At 43.9% G+C, this 18,806-nt stretch overlaps 1 protein-coding gene across 1 annotated transcript in view; it reads right to left on the bottom strand.

Moving 5' to 3' along the window:
• MAP2K5 (mitogen-activated protein kinase kinase 5) overlaps positions 1–18,806 on the bottom strand; it is a 122,726-nt gene that overhangs the window by 18,410 nt on the left and 85,510 nt on the right. The window contains exons 18-20 of the mRNA XM_042474986.1: positions 14,938–14,960; positions 14,539–14,575; positions 1,070–1,131 (exon numbers count right to left, since the gene is read on the bottom strand). Of these exons, the coding sequence (XP_042330920.1) occupies positions 1,070–1,131; positions 14,539–14,575; positions 14,938–14,960 (122 nt within the window). The remainder of the gene's footprint in view (positions 1–1,069; positions 1,132–14,538; positions 14,576–14,937; positions 14,961–18,806) is intronic.

Below are 18,806 nucleotides of genomic sequence, written 5' to 3'. Positions count from 1 at the left end.
TTTGCATTTACTAGCTCCTGTAAGGAACTGTTTCTCAGTCCTACCTCCGTAATAAAAAGTCAGATTATTTGCTTTGTCCCAAAGTGGATTGGCTAATCTGAACTCCTTACTGCAACAAAAGTATTCTCGCTACCATTTTTTGCCTTCTTTCCCCCTCTGCTAAGTTGCAAGATATTTGCGCAGGAAGTTCATTTTGATAGGAGGGAAGGAAGGCGCGGGAAGAGGAAGAGTCTTCCATTAAATTCATCACGCGGAGACCAAGTCCAATCTCACCTTATCACTTAAGTGCCTCCTTATTACTTTCTATACTGTATAAAGAGGGCGTTAAAAACATGCCGTCCTTATAATAGACTGAGCTTAGATCATTAACCTCTTTGTGCTCAGGAGAGTCCTTTTTTAAAACAAACAAATCAGACATATTGTGAAAAATTCATCAGGTTAATTTAAGCGGCCTCCCACTGATTGAGGCAGTTGGCTTTGGAAGAAATAAAATATGCCCAACGGTGTACTTTCAAATATGGCCCCAACTGGCAAGAATACCTTCGAAAGAACCACTTCATAAAAAGCATTTCTAAATGAAAAGCCCATAATTTAATCACAGGGGTTGTTTCACCTGTTCTCCCACCTCCCAATAATAATAATAATAATAATAATAATAATAATAATAATATTCTTCAATAACAGAGTTGTACATATGATTATATGTCATCCTTCTGCTTCTTCTTCAAATGACTTCCAACACTGATAAAAACACACAGACGTCGCCAACTCCTTGGGAATGCGCTCAGATCCCCAACCGTTTATTAAAACAAGGGCAGGGAGGTAAAAGGGGGGGAGAGGGGGGGAAAACAACCCTTCCTCTGAAGTACTTTTATGACCCTTTGTGTAAATAACGTTTACATAATTTAAACAGTTTGCTCAGCTTTGCCGGCCCAGCTGCCCAAGGCCTGCCAAGTCCCTGGCGTCTCTGGAAGGAGGCAGAGGAAGCCATAAGGTCCTGTGGTACTGCGGAGTTAATGGCATGTATCATTTACATCGAGGGCACGGCGCATTTGCAAACCAAGCTTACCATTGAGTGATGAAGTGTACAAACGGCTCCGAGAACTCCCCAACCGGAAGGACGGGCGATTTCTGCAATTGAGTTTGGGGAGGGCAGATGGGGGGAGAAGAGGGAGGAAAAGAAGAAGGAGAAAGTGTGAATCCAGTTTATTAATTGTACAGTTGCAAAGGAATATAAAAACAACCACACACCAGCCTGAGTGTGTGTGTGCAATATCTGAGGAACGTGTTGGAAACCCTGCATTTACAAGTAAATGAGTGTTATGCCGTGGCTAAAAACATGTAGAAATAAGACCGTGGGGGAGGCAAGAAAGGGACAATGATAGCCCCGAGGCAGAAAGGAAGGTAGGGAAAGTGTAAATGAGAAATTAATGATTATTTAAGTAACACCCAAATGGTCTTGTAATTAACAAAGAGCTAGGAAATTATTCTTGCGTTGACCTTTGCTTCCTGCATCATAGTTGCTATTTATTTACACTTAGCCATTCCAAATCTGGTTGGATTGAAACGAGGGACAGAGAGATTGGAAGAACTTTTTAAAAAGAGAGTGAAAGAAAAAGAAAATGGCACGCTGAGACAATTAATGGCAAATCCATCCAAAACACAAAGCTAGCAATGCATTAAAAAAACAACACAACTGCAAAACACGGCCCTATCGTTTCAGGGAGGAATTATTCATCTGCAAAAGAGGGATTTACAAATTGAAGAGGTTCCCCCTGTATCTCACTCCAAAAACGCAGCGTTCCCCAAAGAATGACAGAGAGACTTGCCAGTGTTTATAGTGTAACGGCTCAGGATGTAATGAAATTGCACTGCGGAGTGCTTTAACCGTCATCTCATTAGACCTACACTTGGAACAAGAGAGCCACATAAAACAGAAGTCAGCTACAAATGACTCTGCTCTCATCTATTCTCATTTGCTATTAAAAAATACCTTTCGGCAGCTTTTGCCACAGCTTCTCTCCCGCAACGTCCCCCCGCAAAGCCCCCCCGTCCCCGAGTGCTTTGCAAAGTATGATGCATGCACCTATTTAAATTAACAAAGGAATGACTTATTTTAATCTCGCCGTGCTTTGGAGTGCTTTGGCCATTTGCAAGAGTCATATATCATCGCATACAACCTTCCAATGCTGCAGGCAAGAAACTCAAGAGCGTGCAGCATTTGGTGGGAGCCAAACAATTTCTCTTGCACACAACTGTGTCAAATGCGTGTGTGGGGTTCATTACGAAGGGTTGCAAGGGAAATAGCTTTGATGCGATGGGAGAAGGGGGAGAAAATTAGAAAGAAAGAAAAAAAGGAAGAGAAGAGAGGCGATGATGATGATGGAGATGATAAAAGCTCCTCTACAATACGCCCATGCGCCTGTCATTATCAATGGCGGTGGGGAGATGCGACCACCGCGCTGCTGACGTGATTAGTAAATATACATATAATTGCAACGGCCAATTATCAGAAAAATGAGACTGGTAATTACAAGACAGAAAATTAACTAGGACTCTTATTAAGGCTTTGCCTCCAATTCAAACAATCGGAAATTGCAGCAAAACACAATTAAATCAAAAGTAACTGAAGAGTAAAAAGGAGAGAGAATATTCCAAAGACTGCCTCTGACACACATTTTGAGGAATCTGCCACAGGAGAAGGATTGCTTTGAACTTGGCAGCCGAGCCAAAAGCGGAGGGTACAGCCCTGGCCTCCTTCTTCTCGCTTACTGACAATAGCAAGAGAAGGTTTCACGAGAGAGAGAGGCATCTCTGCAAATGCTGCCACTTATTTCTTAAGAAGATTTAGGGTAGAGTCTGGAATCCTGGCAACAGCCCTGTGCAGCAGACCATTATCACAGCACATGTGTGTGTGTGTGAATGCATGTGTTGGGTGTTGAGCAAAGTGAGGAGCTTGGTCCAGTGTCCTGGGGAATGATAGCCGGGGAGATGGCTTGTGATAACCACCATTTTGATCTGGCCCAAAACAGGAGTCTGGAAGGAGCATCTGTCGGAGCAAGCCAAGATGCCTCTTTGTTCCAAAAGGCCCGAGGAAGGTCCTTAGCAAGGCTTTGGACTCAATCTATCTCAATGAGCAATATATCCAGGGGTAGCTGGCTGTCGTACTTTGGCCACATCATGACTGTAAGAGCTGTTTGACAGTGGTATATTCTCCCTTGAAGTGTGGTGGAGTCTCCTTCTTTGGAGGTTTCTAAACAGATGCTGAATGGCTATCTGTTGGAGGCTGATTTGATTCTATATTCCTCCATGGCAGGAGACTGGACTTCATGGACCTTGAGGTCTCCTCCATCTCTATGACTGTATGAAAAGGCATGGATCACTGGGAAAGGCAATGATGCTAGGAAAGGTAGAGGGAAGTAGAAAGGAAGACCACACACCAAATGCAAGGAGATATTGACTACGAGGCTTCTTCTCCTGTTCCCTTATCTGTTGGAGTTCCCCAGGGCTCTGTTCTGGGTCCCCTTCTGTTTTCTCTCTACACACTGTCCTTAAGAAAACTCATTAGCTCTTTTGGTTTTTCCTACCATCTGTATGCCGATGACACCCAGTTGTATCTTTCTGCCCCTGACCTTTCTCCAAGGCTTGAACAGCAAGTTTCATCATGTCTCACAGCTGTCTCGCAGTGGATGTGCCATCGGCGTTTGAAGCTCAACATGTCCAAGACGGAGCTTCTTGTCTTTCCTCCTAAGCCAACCCTTCAACACTCCTTTTCTGTCTCTGTGGACAACATTTCTATTCAACCAGTCCAGCAAGCCTGCAGTCTTGGTTTTATCTTTGACTCTTCTCTGTCGTGTATTCCTCAGATCCAGACCACAGCCAAGGCTTGTAGATTCCTTTTGTACAATATTGCCAAAATCCGACCATATCTCTCCGCCTCTACTGCCAAGATCCTGGTCCATGCCCTAGTGATCTCATGACTGGATTCCTGTAACGTCCTCCTGGCTGGGCTTCCTCTTTCTCACCTCCTTCCTTTAATCTCTGTCCAGCATTCAGCTGCACGCATTATCACTTCCACCCACTGCTCTGACCACATCTCTCCTGTGTTGGCATCCCTTCACTGGCTCCCTCTCCCCTTCCGCATTCAGTATAAGCTCCTGCTGTCGACGTTTAAAGACTGGCCCCTCCTTACTTATCCGACCTTCTTTCTCCTCACCTTCCCACCAGGGCCCTCCGTTCTGGTAGTCAAGTTCTGCTGTCCCAGCCCAGGATTTCCTCTGCCCCATCTAGGATTTGCCCCTTCTCACTCGCTGCCCCTCACTCCTGGAACCTTCTTCCCCCGCGAGCAAGAGCCATCACTTCCTTAACCAGCTTCAAAATGGAGCTGAAGACCATCCTGTTCAGAGAAGCCTTCCTAGGCATTGCATAATTGTCACTTGCTATTTGATGTTCTTTTGTTGTCTGTTTTATTGAATCATTTCCTGTATTGCTATGTATTTTATATGTATTATCCTACTAGAAAGGCCCCTTCCCCTCCACCACTCCCTTCTCCTTTTGTGTCGTGTCTTTTTAGATTGTAAGCCTGAGGGTAGGGAACTGTCCAATTAAAAAGATTGTATGTACAGCGCTGTGTAAACTTACAGTGCTTTATAAATAAAGGTTAATACAGTGCGCCCGCGCCATACGCAGGCGCGCCATACGCGGCCTTGAGCATACGAGCTCAAGCCGCGGGCGCGTGCGGGGCGGAGCGTCCCATTCAAATGAATGGGCGTGCGCACGCGCCCCCACCACCGCGCCGCCGCGCACGAGCTCCATTGTTTCCAATGGGGCTCGAGCATAGCCGGAATTCGCCTTACGCAGAGGGATCCGGAACGGATCCCCCGCGTAAGGCGAGGACGGACTGTAATAATAATAATTATTATTGCATGTATTATTAAACTGGCTTAGCCCTATCTGCTTTAAGGGTTAATTCGGGCAGCACCCTGATCTTATCACATACTTTTTACCACCGAAATTGCTGCCCGACTACATCCTGGGGCCATCCTTGCTTGCAGAGACGCTCCTCCCATCTCTTTTTAAATCAGGGAGTTTTCCGATTTAAGAAAATGGTCTCCGGAGCGGCTTTGCAAGCAAGGATGGTCCTGCGATGTATTCAAGCGGCAATTTCGGCGGTAAAAGGCATGTGATAAGATCAGGGTACCACCCAAATTAACCCTTAAATCAGACAGAGGTAAGCTGGTTTAATAATACATGCAGTAAGTCTCCAACTGAAAGAAAGTTGGAAGCATGAGTTTTCATAGACTAGAGCCTCCTTCCTAAAACATGTTTCTGAGGAAGTAGGCTCAAGTCTATGAAAGCTCATGCTATCAACTTCTTTCTTTCAGTTAGTCTTAATGGTGCTATAAGATCCCTTTGCATACTGTTTTTTCAGACCAACATGACTATACCTTTGAATTCTAGATACCAGATGGTTGGACTCAATGAGGCAGGTCACAGGTCTGAACCCAAAGGACCTGAGCAGAAAGGTTGAGGGCAAGGGGGCTTGGAGGGCTCTCATCCATAGGGTCACCATGAGTCAAGGGCAACTCAAGAGCAGTTAACAACAACAATCCATGTTGCCCATGCAGCAAAGTACAATAAATTCAGAGAAATTCAGTATCCTCTGCCTAGTAAAGAGATGGGTAGACAGGCAAAGTACAGAGGCAGCCTGGATCTCAAAGGAAGCATCTTTTTGTGTTGCTAATCGAACTTAATTTTACTTCCTGAGCTTTAAGATTCTTTCTTCCCACAAAGCCAAAAGGGAGGAATGGCCTCTGTCTGCATGGATATCCCTCCATCCCATCTGAACTGAGAACAACAACAACATCTTGAAAAAATGCGGTCTTCTGAGTCTAACATCATCATATTTTTCTTTCTCCTGTATGATTTTTACCATCTTTGCTTCAGGAAGAAGCCAGTGGAGGTCCAAAAGTTTGCATCGTGTATTTGCACATGTCGGTTGGACCCATAAAGACATTGCTGTTCTGAGATTTTGGATGTTATTGAGCAATGAGGGGAAGATCTGCCATTGCTGCTGAAGACAACCTTGGCTTCTCCCTTCAACTTCATAGCAACTTTTCAATGGTGGAAACAGCAGCTTTTTGGCTAAGGACAGCTGTGGCCGAAAAGTAAGATCTGACCTGAGGACTTCTTGGCTCAAACTCCTTGATAGAAGTCTGACTTCCAAAGGCAGTGAACAAACAAATAAATAAAGCAACAGCTTTCAGCTCATTCTCTTTGGCAGAGCCATGCTTTGCACAATCACGAACTGCAAAAGCAATGAGTTAAAAACCACCACAGGTCATCTAAAGCCACTCCATAAATGTATTTTGTTTGCCTCTTTCCATATTTGAGAGAGAAGCCCCCTCAATTCCAGCTGAAACGGAGAGAGCAAGTAGGAAACCCAACTGCTGCCTTCCTATCTCTCTACAGTCTGAGCAGAAAGAAGGGCAATTCAGAGGCGGAAGGAAGGAGGGGGGTCTAGGCTCTGTTTTGAGTGATGCCTGTGCCTTGTGAATAATGAACAGTTCAGGGAGGTCAACCCATTACAACGGAAGCTGTTTAATTATTAATTATGCACAATCTATGAGCGAAAGGACAAGTTCAGAACGTTTTAATATGTGGGAAACTCCAACCAGACCCCTGGCTTGGCATTTTGCGATTAGCACCAGTCAGAAAGGTGCTGGAGCAGAACAGGCAAAGCAGAGAGGGATAGAGAAATCCTGAGCGCAGGAGGGAGGGACGGGTTAACTTTCTTCCCTAATGTTTAATTTGTGGAAGTTTCCTAGGTACCGAACTGGAACGCTGGACCAAGACAGGCAAGAGGTGTGCATTTGTGTGGCTGCTGAGGGTGGCAGGATTTTTAGGTGTGCGCTGGGGGATCCTCTCCAAGACGGCAGCAGCTGCTACTACTGACCCAGAATTTATTCTCCTTCATCCTTTGATCCTTTCCCTCCGGGCCTTTGATCACACAAAACACACAGCTGGCCAGCAAGGTCCCCACATTGCTAGTGTCATGCTCATGCTCCCCTCCTCCTCCCCAAATTCATCCTTTCCTTTTTCCAACTTGGCCAGCAGACGTTTTTTGCAGGCAAAACAACACATTTTAAGAGGGCAAGGAGCAGCGAGTGCAGAGAAAAACCACAGTTTCCCCAAAGAAAACTGTTCATGGATGTTCTTGCAAAGAGAGGAAAGGAAGAGGAAGAAGCAGACAAAAAGAAGAGTTCTCTGTAAATACAACCCAAGAATCTGACATCCGCTGTGATGCCTTTAGGACTTTGCTACTGCTATTACGCCACAAAAGATAGCAATTATGCAACTTTGCATACAGACTGCTAATATTTGCTATTTATTTATTTATTTATTTATTTATTGTTTGTGAAGTCGAAGGCTTTCATGGCTGGCATCCATAGATTTTTGTGGGTTTTTGGGGCTATGTGGCCATGTTCTAGAAGACTTTATTCCTGACGTTTTGCCAGTGTCTGTGTCTTTAGCATCTTCAGATCTGAAGATGCCAAAGACACAGACGCTGGCAAAATGTCAGGAATCAACTCTTCTAGAACGTGGCCATATAGCCCGAAAAACCCACAAAAAACTATTAACTGTTTGTTTTGTATTGTTGTTATAAAACAAATAAAAATACTTAATCATAAAAAAACCCTCCATTTTCAAGTAGAGCAGCTGCCCCAAACAAGAAAGCCTGAAGACAGAAGATGATGCTCACAATCCAAGCATTATTCTCTCAGATCTTTTCATTTATTCAGTGCCACACAAACACAATAATATTTCAGTTATTTTTGCGAAATGGGAAAGCGAACCTACTTTCTAAAACCGCAGCAGCAACTACCCCCTCCACCCCAACTAAGAACTGTAATTAACTACCTGTTAAAAGTAACTTTTCAAGCTCTAGAAAGTTAAGCTCTAGGAAACAGATAAAGACCCTTTTTATTTGTTGGTCTTTAATGTGCGGAGGCAGGGAGTTTCTGCATTTGTATCGTTCTTTTATTTTCAAATGATTTTACATGGTTTCAAAATATGGATGTTTTAATAGGAAAGTCTATACAATTATTTTTAAGCATTTATTATTATTATTGGGTTTTGCTTCATGTAAAATTATGTTTTAATTATTCATTTTATAGCTATTGTGCAGTTAACGTCATTATAATTACTAATCAGCTAATTATTTACTCTTAATTGATGTATTGTTAGTATTTCGTCCGTGTTGCAAGCTGTCCTGGAACCTATTTGGGCAAAAGGTGGGATATAAAATAAACATATAGGTTTATATTGGGCCTGAACAGGTGTTGGTCCTTACCTGTTGCCTTGTATGAACCTAGCAGGCACCTGGGACACCTTTTCAAAGTTTATTGCATTTCAAGACATTTTCTAATTGCTTTGAGAAAGCACCAGAAGAACAGGATAGAAAGCAATCTCTTTCCCTCTGAATTAAATAGATAATATCACACCAGATGTGTTTCCCTATCACAAGGAGAAAGAAAACAACCAGCCATCTTATAGGGAGACCCATCCATCTCCTTTTTTCATTGTCAAACCTTCAAGAAGCTTCCAAGGAACTGGGGAATTGCTCAGAAACACCGTAGAAAACAAAACTAATCTACTAATCTACTAACAGCCAGGTCTCCTGCTGCCTTCCTTATAACCAAGGATTTTTTTAAAAAATTATAATCTCGTGCCGTTTTCACTACAGAAAAAAAGAAGAAGAAGTATGGAAACACTCTGTCCCCATTCACAGTTTTAAATAGTGAAACCAGGCGGCATGAAGCGTCGCCGGTACCTGAATCCACCAGAGAGACTTCCTGGGAAAAACTGCAGCCGTTTATTGTTCGCTTTGGCCCCTCTGTAAACACCCCACGCGGCCTTATTGCTTTTTCATAAAACACTGCCGCAAATAATCAAGCATGACCGTTGACACCCGCAAGATTGAGTTTTTAGGAACCATTAAATGAGTTCAGCCTCTTGGGGAGGTTTGTTGCACAGGTTGGTCTAAAGGTAATTATTCAGCTATTCCTACCTGTAGTTTTACCTTGTTTCCATCTAGCCTTTGAATCGCGCACATGGGTAAGGTCACAGTTTCTGGCTCCAGGAAACAAAACGTTTGTGGCACGAAGGAAGCAACGATGGAGAAATATTTCCGGCACTTGAGTCTCTTTGGTACAGACGTATTTTACCATCTGAGAGATGAGAGGTGTATGCCGCACTATTGGTGTTAACTGACCACAGGTTGGCCCAAACTAATGGTGAGACATCTCCAAGACCTCTCCATATCCTTCACTGCTCTGCTTAAGTCCTGTAGATTCATGTCCATAACCTCCATGATTGAATCCATCCATCTGGCATGCAGTCTTCTTTTCTTTCTACTTTCTTCTGCCATCCTATTGCTTCTTGGCCTTTTGGCTAAGATCAAGTGTTGTACTGCCCTCCACCTTTCCTAGCATTATTGTCTTTTCCAATAAACTGTGCCTTCTCATGATGTGGCCAATGTACGACAGCCTCAATTTGATCATCCTGGTTTCCAGGTTCGATCTGTTCAAGGACCCATTGGTTTGTCTTTGTGGCTGTCCATGGCATCCTCAGCACTCTTCTCCAGCACCACATCTCAAATGAATTGATTATTTTCTTTATCCACTTCTTCTTACTGTCCAGCTTGCACAGCTATCTGTACATGATGATGGGGAATACACTGGGTCCTTGGTATCCGCTGGGGCTTGGCTCCAGGATCCCCTGTGGATAACAAAATCTGTGGATGCCGGAGTCCCATTATATTCCATGGCACAGCAAAATGGTGTCCCTTATATGAAATGGTAAATCAAGGTTTGCTATGTTTTTATGTTCTTATGTTTTTATATTTTTAGCTGTGGTTTTAATTCTGCAGTAACTAATGCTGCAATATTCTAAGTGTAATTTTAACTCTGCTGTGATCCTGCCTCAATCCATTGGGAGAGGCAGGAAGATAGAAATAAAAATTATTATTATTATTATTATTTGAAATTTATACGTTTAAAATATACAGTCGCTCCTCTTAATTTGCGGATCTTGGATCTGCGAATATAAATATCCACAGAGGGGCGACCTCTGCTATTTTTAATGGGGCATCCCCCATTCAAGTCTATGAGGCCTGAATATGTGCAAGCCTCTGTTTTCATGGGGGATCCAGAACGGATCTCCCACAAAAATGGAGGGCCAACTGTATTTTCAAGCTGTGGATGCTTGAATCCATGGATAAAAAATCCATGGACAAGGACGGTGACTTAACTATGATTTGGCAGAAGGTGGTTGGATTTGATGGCCCTTGAGGTATCTTCCAACTCTTCAATTCTACAATTCTTACAGCTTGGAAAGTTCTGCTACTGTTCCTCATCTAGGACTTCAAAAGACAGTTGGATAAATGCCCAACTTCCCCAATTCCAGGGAAGGGCGGCATCCAGATATTGCAAAGTTTAGCGCAGCGAAGGCCGCAGCACCCCAAGTTGGGCAACATGTGTGCCGCTATCAAGAGGATGGAGGAAAGAAGCTGCCATGCAAAAACAGCTGCGGAGGAAGCAGAGTGGGGCAATGCTGCTGCTCTCCCCCTGTGAGTTTTAGGACCTTTCCAGCCCCGATTTGCTCTCGCGAAGATGCCACAGAGGGGAGACCATCAGTCGTAGAACACTAAACACTTCTAATAGCTAACGTTTGCATTATGGCGAACGCACGGAAAACAACAGCAGCTGTACCATACCCAGAAAGCAAACAGACCCTTTTCTCATGAGGTCCTTATTTAGAAAAAGACACAGACATTAGCGCAATAAGTGGGGACGATTATTCTCCCCCAACAGGGCTGCATCTTAAAAGGAGCCAAGGGAGGAAAGCAGGAGGGGAACGAAGCCTGCAAGGAGAGGAAAAACAAAACCTCTTTTGCTATTAACTGACGTATGTGGGGGAAACCATAGGGCACCCACCAGACCCTGAGGAGGAATGGAAATCATCTCCAGCTGAAGGCAGGCAGCCTAGGAACCAGCACGGCTTTTCATTGCCCCCATTATGTACAGAATATGGTTCAGAAGCTGGGGCGCTCCTTAAAATTACTCTTATTTTGCTCTACAAAAGAAATAAGCCTATAGTCCTCATGGCTGGGGGTGGCAATGGCTTAAAATGGAAGCAGGGCACCTCTTGAGAGGAATCTATGAAGCAGGAACAGCATATAAAAGGTAATGTATAAAGGGCCACATGAGTGTTTGTCTGTTTTGGAATAGATTACTGGAAAGCTACTGTGCATATAATTTGCCCAGTGCTTACTGGTTTAAGGCACTGTATCCAACAAGGGAGCCTCAGAGAAGTGGGGTGGCTATGTGATGATCTGCATACAGCATGCAATCCTTCTAATATTTTCTATGACAAATCTCTTTTGTTGTCTTCCTTTGCAGGAATTCATTGCTATGAAGCATCATCTGCCCTTCTAGCCAGGGGTTTGGACAGAAATGGGCTTTCAGATACCTCCAAGGAGGTGATCCCCAATGCATCCAAAACCTTGAATAAAGCAGTCCTGGGAACTATGCTCCAAAATGCACAATGGCACCAGTTTTCTCTTGCGGTCTTCATTGGGTGATAGATAGCATGCATGTATGAACACTTCATTGCAGATCTAAGACCACAGATATAATGTATCTGTTCATCGCAATGTTTCTCCAAGTCAGCTGCCAGTCTTCAAGAGCACAGTTTTACTAAGTGTCAAGTAGATGCAAGCCCCATGGGCATGCAAACATGCTTAACTTGCTTTGTGGACTGCTACACAGCTACCAACTCATAGCAATAGCAACAGCAAGTACATTTCTATGCCACTTATCAGTGAACACTCCCGCCGAAGCAGTTTACAATTGCCCTCAACAAGCTGGGTATTCACCCTGTTACACACTTATATTTGCTTCTGCCTAATGTATCTGCAGACCATCACCTTATCCCATAAATTTCAATTTCCCCCTCCATTGCATTAATGTCTGACCCAGACTGTTTTGTGGGAAGCTTGTCCTGTGAAGTGTAGTTCCACTCCTTGACAGCAAAGTCTCAGGGAATCAGCTGCAGCAGCTAAGCAGATGGTGGAACTACCCTACTCCAAAGCCTAGTATTTTCCTCTTAACTCCTAAGGGAAGAACTTGAACTCAGCTGACGGAGATAGGGCAATTCATCACCTGTTCTGTTGTACTTTTAAGTGAAACAGAGATGGACATGTATTTTGTTTCTTAAAATATTTGTACCCAAAGCTCTTTCAGCCCAAGTAGGACTCCCAAGGCAGTGTGCAAAAATACTGACACCGATTCAGAACAAAGCAGATTTACAGTGCGCTATCGTTAAAATCTCAGAGAGAATAATCCAACCCAGAATTTTTAAGAGAGAGAACCATTAAGTGCCAGATGGAACAAACATGTCTTCAATGAGACATCGAAAGCTTTCACGGCCGGCATCCTTAGTTTTTTGTGGTTTTTTTTGGGCGATGTAGCCATGTTCGAGAAGTGTTTCTGATGTTTCACCAGCATCTGTGGCTGGCATCTTCAGCTTCTCTGAAGATGCCAAAGCCACAGATGCCGGTGAAATGTCAAGAATAAACACTTCTCAAACATGGCCACATAGCCCGAAAAACCCACAAAAAACTAAACATGTCTTCATTACTTGCTTGAAACTAAGCCTTAGATGTTCACCTCTTTAAGGAGAGGATTTCACAACTGGGAAGCTGTCACAAAGGAAGTCCTGGCCCTCTTTCTCAACAAATGCACCACAATAATAGGATCAGGAGGTATGCCATAGTGGGACTGAAAGGGGACATCAGCAAACAACTCTGGAGCCATTTTAGGTCACTCTGGCTGATTTCCAGGTGAAAATTACCTGAAAATGAGTATGATTTTTAAAAAGGTGGTCTGGGGGCTTTGGAGGAAGCTCCAGGGATCCTAAGGCAAAAAGGGCAATTTGTAACCTTCTAGATCAGTGCTTTTCAACCTTCCTAATGCCGTGACCCTTTAATACAGTTCCTCATGTTGTGGTGATGCCCAACCATAAAATTGTGGTGTCTTGGTTCCGAAGACCATCGGAAATATGTATTTTCCAATAGTCATAGGCCATCCCTGTGAAAAGGTAATTTGACCCCACAAAGAGGTCACGACCCACAGGTTGAGAACCGCTGCTCTAGATATGGTTGGACTTCAACGTCCATCATTCCTTACCACTGGCAATGCTGGCTATGGCTGATGAGAGCTGTAGCCGAACAACATATGGGGGCCTACATGGGTTTTTCACCCATCTTAAAGAAGTCCGCAGCTACAGAGAATATACACAGTGGGGAAGTCTCAGACTACACCAACCGTACGCACACTTTGCGTTCCATCTAGTTAGATACCCAGATGGAAGGTGCAAGAGATGTCTGAAGGAACAGTCCTCACTAACAAAGTGGACATCTATCTGGAAGATACTTTGACCCAGCGCATCCAACCTGTGGCCTTCTTTGTTCTTGGGAATTGGGAATGTGTCAACTGCACAGACGTAGGCTGGAATACTGTTGAGTTAGTCCCAACTTGAGTAGACCCATTTCATCAACAGTTGAATAGGGAGTCAACACATGGGTAAATCCCTCTTATTTAATGTGTCTGCTCTAGTCAAGACCAACAACAAGATCTAGGTCTGAGTCACTGATGTTTCATTGAAAAGTCCCAGTCCTTACCTGGTTGGCGATAAAGTCTTTCCATCTTCTCAAGTTACTGGTACAAAGGACAGTTTTGTCCTACACAGTGGTTCTCAACCTTTGGCTGTCTTAGTATTCTGCTCTTCAACTCCCAGAAGTCCTAGCCAGCTTACCCAAACGATCAGGAATTCTGGGAGCTGAAGTCCACAATGCCTGGAGGAGCCAAGGTTGAGAACCACTGATTTACTACACGGAAAACGGATAGCAGCACAGGACTGGCATCCAGAATTGGGAGATGACCGATCCTGGCAGTCTCTGACTATAGAGATTCAGGTGGCAAAAACGACAGGGTTCCTCCAGTTCTGGAGCTTCCTCCCCTTTGCAGAACCAAAGGCAGAGGCAGCATTCAATCCTGCTCTTGTTCACAATTCAACTCCGACCCCTTTTAACAGAGCTCCTTTTTCCAGCACCCAAAGCTGAGCCAAAGCGTGCCTCCTGTGAAGGCAAAATGGCAGCTTCCATTTCCCCGCATTACCACATCTGTCAAGGTGGAGAGGTGATCAATTAGCATGGAGGCTTATGGGGGGGGGGCTCTATTTGCCAAAAGAGGGGGGAACCCCCCAGATTTCCTTGGAAAAGGGTCTCATCTTCCCAAGGACTGAATGGGAAGGAGTCAGGGAACGGCACAAAGCGGGACAAGGACAGGCGGCACTCGAGAACTGCCAAGCGGTTGAGGACGCTGGGCCATTGTGCTTCATTAGGAAACAAAATATAAGCTTTCCAGTCCATTAGGAATGACTTTAGGAGTGAAAGCACATAAGACGGCGACTCACCTCATCAACAATGCACTGGAGTAACTGGAGAGGCTGCGATGGGAAGAGCGGGCGGAGGAGGGAAAAGAGAGAGAAGAAGAAGTATTAGGCTGGATGCAATATCTTTACAGTGGAGTGGAAAGCAGCAAAAAACAAATCATTAATGCAATAAAATATAGCAAGATTAATCAACAGCAGCAAACTCTTCTCAAAACATCGCGGCTCAGGATGTCCTATTATTTCTAATGGTACCTAATCTAATACAGGCAGTTAAAGGTTTGCATTTTCCTCAAAATGCAATTTGCTAAGTTTAAAACAAGGCATTCAAGCATGCAAAGGAAGCAGCCATCAGGAAAAAAAGAAAAGTGAATTTTTTCTCCCCCCCCCCCAAAAAAAAAACCCCCAAAAAACTTTCCATTTAAAGATCCCTGGTTTTTCTGAATCTGAAAAGGAAAAAAGGAAAAATAGAGGGGGGTGTTTAAGGGGAAAGAGAGAAAGGGAGGCAATATGTAATTAGCATGTCATAATCAAAATGACTCACTTGGACACATTATGATCACTGAGAGAAAATTATTGTATCGCTGGTGGCAATTTGTGGGCATGTGTTAACACAATTTACATAATGAAAATACACAAATGTTAATAGCTCGCTTCTCATTTATAGGCGAAAGTCAGCAGAATGTTAATTTCACACAACACTTTTTAGTACCCTCCAGGTTGTATTAGAATGGGGACAAAAAACCATAATCCATTTCAAAAGGCTGTTTACGATTCAGATATAAATAATGTTTTATATTGCTAGATGGTGAGCGCTGCGCTTAATGTTGCAATCATTGCTAATGTTATGAAGCTCACTCTTTTTAAATTAAAAACCGATTTATTTAAAATTGAAATTAAATCATAGTCAGAAATTAGAATTTTTGGATTCCTGCCAGCGTCTGCTGGCAACGCCGCCCCCGTCCCCCCCTCTATTTTTTGAAGAAAACTTTAATTATGTGGCTGAACTATCTGCCTCTTCTTGGAGAACATTGGTTTATGCCCACTTTTCGGAATCCCCCCCCCCGTGCCCCCCAAACGTCGACAGACACTTTCTTGGTGCCAACTTTTGGGTACGGCTGTGGATTGAGGTCTCCACCTGCCCTGCTCCCTTCTTCCTCGAAAGCAGATCCGGAAACATATTGTGAAACTGTCCCATTGTCCTCTAAGTCAAGAGAGGGAACCCATTTGGTGTCAGTAGTGGCACAAGGGCCATGTTGTGTTGTGCCTTTTCCGACGCCAACCACACCATTCAATGGACATTGTCTCCATGGGTGAGGTCACCAACCCCATTATTTCCCCAGAGGTTCCCTTGCAATTCCCGCTGTTCCAGTCTCAAACCATCAGAGGACTTACTTATTGCCTTCCAGAAAACACTTTTGAATTTTCTTTGCATCTAATAATAATAATAATAATAATAATAATAATAATAATAATACTGTTTATTTATAGCCCGCTTTTCCAAAAGAGATCAAAGTGTCGAGACGTCCCTTCTGCTTTTGCAGGAGGTTTCTTTTTGGCTAAAAGACTGTGGGCTCACTCGGTTAATGTGGCCTGCCTCTTCCATTCAATAGTCTCAGCAGAGTCGCGCCAGGCATGATGAATGGCTTACAAGGAAACGCTGGTGCAACCTTGCACCAAACATATTGGTGCAACTTAAATGTCACCTATAATTAATGGCTGGCTGAAAAGTTATCATGCTAAAATATCAAAATAAACCTCTCTGCCCAAGATTAAGACATCATCTCTCTGTCTTATCTTATACCACTTTTAAGCCAGTGATAAATTCCATGTTGGGGTGAGAACTATTCCTATGGTATTTCACAGCACCTAGGACTCATTTAGCGTTAAACAGATTCTGAGCAGCAGCAGTAGTAAAATATTTAACTGAATGGAAGAGGCTGATGGTAAATACAGAGGAGTTATTTAATTATTTGTAACATTTATATACAGATTTTCCTCCAAGGAGCTCATAGTTCGCCTCTTCCTCTGTTTTAGCCTAACAACACAAGGTCAGCACAAAGCAAAGGAAATTGTATTGGTCCATAGGAAAACCCATTGGTTATGGTGAACCCAAAGTTATCATAAAATAATGTGCAAGCTCAACATCAAAGTTGAGTAAACAAAACCCTACAAGGATTAAAGACGGCAACTAACCCAAAGACATCCAGTGAGCTTCGGGACTGATCTTCCTAGATTTTGCTTGTCATTTAAGCAACACGTTATTCTGCCCTCTTACTGTTTGCTAAAACATGTCTCCTGTCATAGCATGCATAGCACATGAATGCACAAGCATGTGGGAAAACCTCCTGGGAATGCGCTCTTCATGCATCACAACCCAGAGAAAAAGAGGTGCTTATAGTCTATGGAAAGTCTCAGGACCAAGTACCACCCCTCCTTGGCAGCAACAGCCTTTGAGATCTTGCAGTCTGCTCTCCCCAAAAGCTTTCTGTCCCAAAACACACAAAGCCACATTCTGGAGGGCCAGGATTGTGCATGCCATTCTCATCATACTACATGGAAGCAGAGCAACCTGAAAGAGCACCGGAGGAAGATCTGCATCTATCTTCAGGGATGCACAGTTAGGAGCTATTATAATCCTGCCTAAGACAATATGCTGTTTACATTACGGGGGGCAAAATATCTGGCCGACAACTTGCGCTGCATATTTACCAGGACTTGACAGCTAATTGGGTTTATGAAGGAGGAGGAGGATTGGCAGTTTTCTCCTCCTCGATGCACGGCAGGCAAGATTCCTCCAAGGAAGGTGCACTCCTGTTTCAGGAGTGGTAGCTCCTTAATAGAATCATAGAATTGGAAGAGACCCCAAGGGCCCTGATCCAATCCAACCCCATTCTGCCATGCAGGAACTCACAGACAAAGCATCCCACTGACAGATGGCCATCCAGCCTCTGTTTAATGACCTCCAAAGGAGGAGACTCCATGAGGAGGACATGATGTGGGGGAGACAGAATGGCAGATGGGAAACTGCATCGGATAAATCTCATCTTGGGGTGGACCTGAGTCTCTCTGATGAGTGGGCAAAGCGCAAGGCCAAGAAGAGTCAGGGAGTCCTAGCCACAGAAAGAAAAGAGACATGGGAGCACATGGGATGCCAAGCTCATAGAAGAAATGATACACAATAAGCATTGCTGCTCGTGAAGTACAACTGACCCTCCACATCTGCGGCTTGGACTTTTGCAGATTTGATTATCTGTACTCTTTCCAGCGTGCGGTGCCACGTCTTCCAGTGTAGCCTTCAGCATATGCTGAAAGCTGCGTATATTGCGTATATGATGCAGGCACAGTGTAATTTGTTACTTCCACACTCCAGGTGGCAGAAAGGACAATTGCCCTGTACCCTATTGGCTTCCACCCTTCCTGCTGTTTGCATGCATTCCCACAATATTTTGCTGCCATCACACAAAGAAATACAGTCCTAAAAAAAAAAAGCTTTTGATGACCCCAGATCCTTTCTGGAGTCTGACTCTGCAGGCAAAACAACTACAACTCACTCCACTTGGCAATGCATTGCTGCAATTGCTGGATCCAGAGGAGCTTGCCCATTGTACAGAAAGTCTTTGCAATGGTAGAGCCCACAGTATCATGGAACATCATGAGAAACTGGGCAGCCACTTTGATGAAGTGGGCACACTGACCCTGTTTCCACAAATCTCAGCTGCTGCGCATGGCAGAAGAACGAAATCTAGTCTGGAATTACATAGAAGTGGCAACGGAGGTGGAGGACCATTCTTGTACAATGTTCTTAAGTGCTATCGGTAAACTCCGGGGACAGACGAATAACGTTCCTGGCTTTTTAATGATGTGGGAGCCTTACATTAATACCAAAGAGACAAGTGACTCTCAGGCTGGTGCTGAAAGAGACAAATGTTTTCTTCAGGGTGGACAATCACAGTTTTCCCATTTGGAAAGGTGCTTGGGAGGAACACGCAGCCTTGTAATAGTTGCTCCTGAAGAAGACATTTATCGAGACCTGTTGGCCGGGGCACTTGGACCCATAAATTCTCCTTCAGGCCTCTTTTAGTGCAGCTTCCTTTTGTAGTCTTGTTGCAGCAGCAGCTTTACAACCCTGCAAACCTAAGGCACACACACACAAACCAATACATAAAGGCACTATTGCTGATCTCTACTGTAACGTATTACCCATGTCCCCTCTTCATAAATTTTGCATTGATGCACCTAGAACTAAATTAATGCATTAAAAACCTTCAATAACGCCTTAACATGCCAGG

This window comes from Sceloporus undulatus, chromosome 6 (assembly GCF_019175285.1).
Source record: "Sceloporus undulatus isolate JIND9_A2432 ecotype Alabama chromosome 6, SceUnd_v1.1, whole genome shotgun sequence".
NCBI classification, from domain to species: Eukaryota; Metazoa; Chordata; class Lepidosauria; order Squamata; family Phrynosomatidae; genus Sceloporus; species Sceloporus undulatus.
This window is presented reverse-complemented; position numbering and strand designations above follow the sequence as displayed.